The sequence below is a fragment of the Dysidea avara genome, chromosome 4, assembly GCF_963678975.1.
Source record: "Dysidea avara chromosome 4, odDysAvar1.4, whole genome shotgun sequence".
NCBI lineage: Eukaryota > Metazoa > Porifera > Demospongiae > Dictyoceratida > Dysideidae > Dysidea > Dysidea avara.
In genome coordinates this window covers 42961245-42965592 of record NC_089275.1, presented here as the reverse complement: position 1 = coordinate 42965592, position 4348 = coordinate 42961245, and the positions used below count along the sequence as shown (strand labels likewise).

At 36.5% G+C, this 4348-nt stretch overlaps 1 protein-coding gene across 1 annotated transcript in view; it reads left to right on the top strand.

Annotated features, from left to right (window-relative positions):
- Positions 1 to 3772, top strand: part of LOC136253877 (uncharacterized) — a 16368-nt gene extending 12596 nt beyond the window's left edge. The window contains exons 5-11 of the mRNA XM_066046537.1: positions 1 to 36; positions 92 to 262; positions 321 to 457; positions 505 to 607; positions 645 to 731; positions 786 to 966; positions 1010 to 3772. The exon at positions 1 to 36 is cut by the window's left edge and continues 40 nt beyond it. Coding sequence (XP_065902609.1) covers positions 1 to 36; positions 92 to 262; positions 321 to 457; positions 505 to 607; positions 645 to 731; positions 786 to 941 — 690 coding nt within the window. The 3' untranslated portion in view covers positions 942 to 966; positions 1010 to 3772. The remainder of the gene's footprint in view (positions 37 to 91; positions 263 to 320; positions 458 to 504; positions 608 to 644; positions 732 to 785; positions 967 to 1009) is intronic.
- The last annotated feature ends 576 nt before the right edge of the window (positions 3773 to 4348 follow it).

Below are 4348 nucleotides of genomic sequence, written 5' to 3'. Positions count from 1 at the left end.
GATGATTCTACCAGAGCTTGTTTTAATTCTTGTCCAGCATGTCCAAATATAATACAATGTAGTCACATTTACATACTGACAATTTGATTAGGACAGTAGAATGCTGACACTTTCAATGGATGCAAACTTTGGTTTGTGTCGCAAGAAAGCTGCTAGCAGTAGTGTTCATCCACCCCTCTCTGGTAGTAGCATGTTTTTAAACCAGGAAGAGGTGGATGAGTATGTTTCACAATATGTCACCTATCCTACTCATAATACAGAAGTTAGTGGTAATTTATACTGTATGTTTGCATACATGTGACTGTATTATTCAACATTAGGGGTGCAGTGAATTTTTAGCAGGAAGTGCCTTAAGGTCCCAAAGTCGGTATTCTGCATTAAAAGAAACTGCTGTGATGGGTGTAGTATGCCGGCATGAATTTCCCAAATGCTTTTTAAATCTGTATCACAGAGAAAGGTATGAAAATTTGTATTATAACATTGATTTTAGCATATTTTTTGCAGGATATCATACTGTGTCTACTTGCTGAAGAAGCTAAAAGACTTGTATCATAATCACAGTATCGAACTAATGTATGATATAGCCTGTCTACTTGTGAAACATTTGGTGGTATGTGTAACAGTTGTGCAGCTATGCCTGTTAGTTTGTATTTGACAGGCCAACAAACGTAGAAAGCTTTGAGTTTGCCATTCCTGTATTTCATGCGTATGGACATACATCTCAGTGTCAGGTACATAACGTTGCATGTATGTTATGTTGCAAACTACATGCATGTTATCCATAGATAATAAGAAATCCTAGGAACATTACCGGGTTTGGTTTAAGTGATGGAGAGGTGGTAGAACGCTTGTGGTCATTTCTGAGAAGGTTTTCTTCCATGACCAAAGAAATGCGACCTTCTCACCGTGTCGATGTGTTGACCGATGCACTGCTATATTAGTGCAGGAAGATTGCTCAAAAAATTGGTATAGTTTAATGTCATATATTATTATTTGTGTTTATTTACAGGTCAGTTACTGTGCAAGAGGATGCAACATGCAAACGATGTCCTAAATGATGCTACTGCAAACCTTGAAATCCTCAAACAAAGCATTGTATGTTGGATCAAACTGTTAATCTGTGTATGTTCAGAACCACTTTCTGAAGAAGATATTGAATTTCGGTCAAGTGAAATGATGCAAAATGTTTCACGTAATTCATGTAAGTGACATTTCACATCTTTTTTCACCATAGCTTTTTCAAGGGCCACACTCCCTTTTTTACAGCTTGGCTGTTTTTCATTAGATAACATATACATGTCATCAGAAGCCATTTAAATTTAGACAGAAGCTCTATAAGTCAAGCCCTTTTCTATTCAACAGAATTCATTTCCTAGATGAATCACTAGATATACTGCATTAGTATATAGCATCCTATATTATGTAGCTAGGTATCTTGTTAGTATTATGCATTACAAACATTATCATTCCCTGCCACTAGCTGTGAAGAACTGAAAACTACAATACATTTGTACAAACTCCAAAAACCCACAATTATACTTTTATACCAAAATAATATGGTGTGAACCTGTCCTTACGTGCCTAGCAGTGATAAATATGGAAGTAAACCTATGACATGATGCTTCTAAGGTGGATTTATATGTATCTGTGTTGTAGTGATGATATAATTGTAGTAAAACAAAAATCCATTGTAATCTTTTGTGTGTTAATGAAATAAGGTTTAAATATGAAGGGGGGGGGCTTCAGTCCGCATAGACCTCCCCCCCTCCCCCCTAGATCCACCCCCTGGTACATGGTACAGCAATCCGTAATCATATGAGTATAGCTAACCTGGTATGCATATATCAAGCAGAAGGTTTTTGAACTGCCATACCTATTGACTACGCCAGATGGCACTCTGCTTTCATTTCCTTTTGGGGAGGAGGGAGGGGGAACGGCTAGTCTCGCTTAGCGGTTTCTGTTCAGTAAAGATTGAGATATACTCTAATAGAGCAATTATATTTTGATCTGATTATTCTATTCTCTAGAGCTGAGATGTATTTTGTTTTACTGTGATTAAGATATAAATTTGCTTTAGTCTACTGTATGATGCATACCTATAGCTATATTATGCAATTTAAAACAAGAATATTGATGCCATGATATAAGTTCTGAAACTGACATCTCATTTTGTTAGCACAATGTACAACATAACTGCAGGGGTCTAGACTCAGGGGTAGCATGCACTGATATCCACAGGGTGGACAGTACAGGAGTCCTGGCAAGATTACACTTATAAATGTACATTTGCAATTGAGCACTGTACACAAGATCCAATTTTCATAATAACAATAAACAATGACTGGAATTCATTGTCCCAATCTATTGCTGATTCTCCTTCTTTAAAACACTGCTGGACAGTCATTACATCTATTTGATTTTGTGTAATAATTGGTATAGCTAAGTACATACTTTATGGTAGTACAGACACCAATAATTGATCTATCAGTCCCATCAAATAAATTTATATTGAAAAATTATTATTTGGAATGTTCCGTTAATAACTTTGCCAGCAATAATTTTTGTACTTAGTATTACTTCTGTCCCTGCTCCAAATTAATGCCCCATGATTCCTGTTTTATATGAATATATTATTTAACTATAGGATTCTTCCTATATACCCCTTAAAATGTTACCTACTATATGTCTATGCAATTGCAATTGCTACACATATATTGCTTCCTATTGGATTCATGATCCATTGTTTAATTGATACAATGAAAATTCAAAAATTACGTAATGCTACTCCTCCTTCATACCTGTTAATGATGTAAAGTAATGATGTGATATGATGCAATTTATGCATACTTGTAATATAAATATTGTGTACTGTAGTTGTAAGAGCTAATTGATACTGTGTGCTTTTTGTTATTGATTAATAATATTATATATAGTGGTCTGTGCTGCCTATACACAGTTTTCCCAAGAGCCTACGCTTCCCTACAATTAGAACAATACCCACACATGTGTCTTTACAAATACACCTGAAGATATATAGTCGATTAGTACAATAAAGCTATAGAGCGATATTACCCAAACCTCTACTATGGGATTCTCTATACCTATACAAACTATGTAAAAATGTGCTTGGGTTTATGGTGCCCAATTATCCTTTCAACATAACTAGAACAGTATGCTCCTAGCTTGCCTTACTCAGATAACTTGAAGTTTGGTCTTCTAAAGCATTATTTAGGACAAAAGACATTGATTTCTGCAAGGCTGTAGAACCGTACCAGCATAATGATATTCATTGAATATCATTGGAAAGCATGTTTTTAAGTGATATAAACACAAAGTCAGTGGAGGTAGCGTTGTAGCTAAACATAATAGATTTTGATATAATGATCCATAAAAATCCATAAAAATGCACATTGCATTCTGATTGGTTAAAACATAGCAACCATATTAATTTGTATCCAAATCGAGCCTTTTTTCGGCATATATAATTCATCAAATATTTTATTCTATTGTTGCTAAATAATCTATTGTCTATATAGCTTTAATTTGTTAGTACATACTAGAAATTTATTCCTGGTGGCACTAAGTGAGTGTTGAGCAGACAATTTCAATCAGATGAGTTTGAGTAGTACAATGCAATGATTGCTCAAACAGAGGAAGATCTAAATCTGGCTGTAGCTTAGCATTATTAGACATGCTACTCTAAGACTGGTAATTAAGAAGAAGAGTGTAGCAGATAAAGATGCTATGACAGTAAGGGACCATGTTGTACAACAGGGACCATGTTGTACAACAGGGACCATGTTGTATAACAGGGACCATGTTGTACAACAGGGACCATGTTGTATAACAGGGACCATGTTGTACAACAGGGACCATGTTGTACAACAGGGACCATGTTGTACAACAGGGACCATGTTGTACAACAGGGACCATGTTGTACAACAGGGACCATGTTGTACAACAGGGACCATGTTGTACAACAGGGACCATGTTGTACAACAGGGACCATGTTGTACAACAGGGACCATGTTGTACAACAGGGACCATGTTGTACAACAGGGACCATGTTGTACAACAGGGACCATGTTGTACAACAGGGACCATGTTGTACAACAGGGACCATGTTGTACAACAGGGACCATGTTGTACAACAGGGACCATGTTGTACAACAGGGACCATGTTGTACAACACGGACCATGTTGTACAACAGGGACCATGTTGTATAACAGGGACCATGTTGTATAACAGGGACCATGTTGTACAACAGGGACCATGTTGTACAACAGGGACCATGTTGTATAACAGGGACCATGTTGTACAACAGGGACCATGTTGTACAACAGGGAC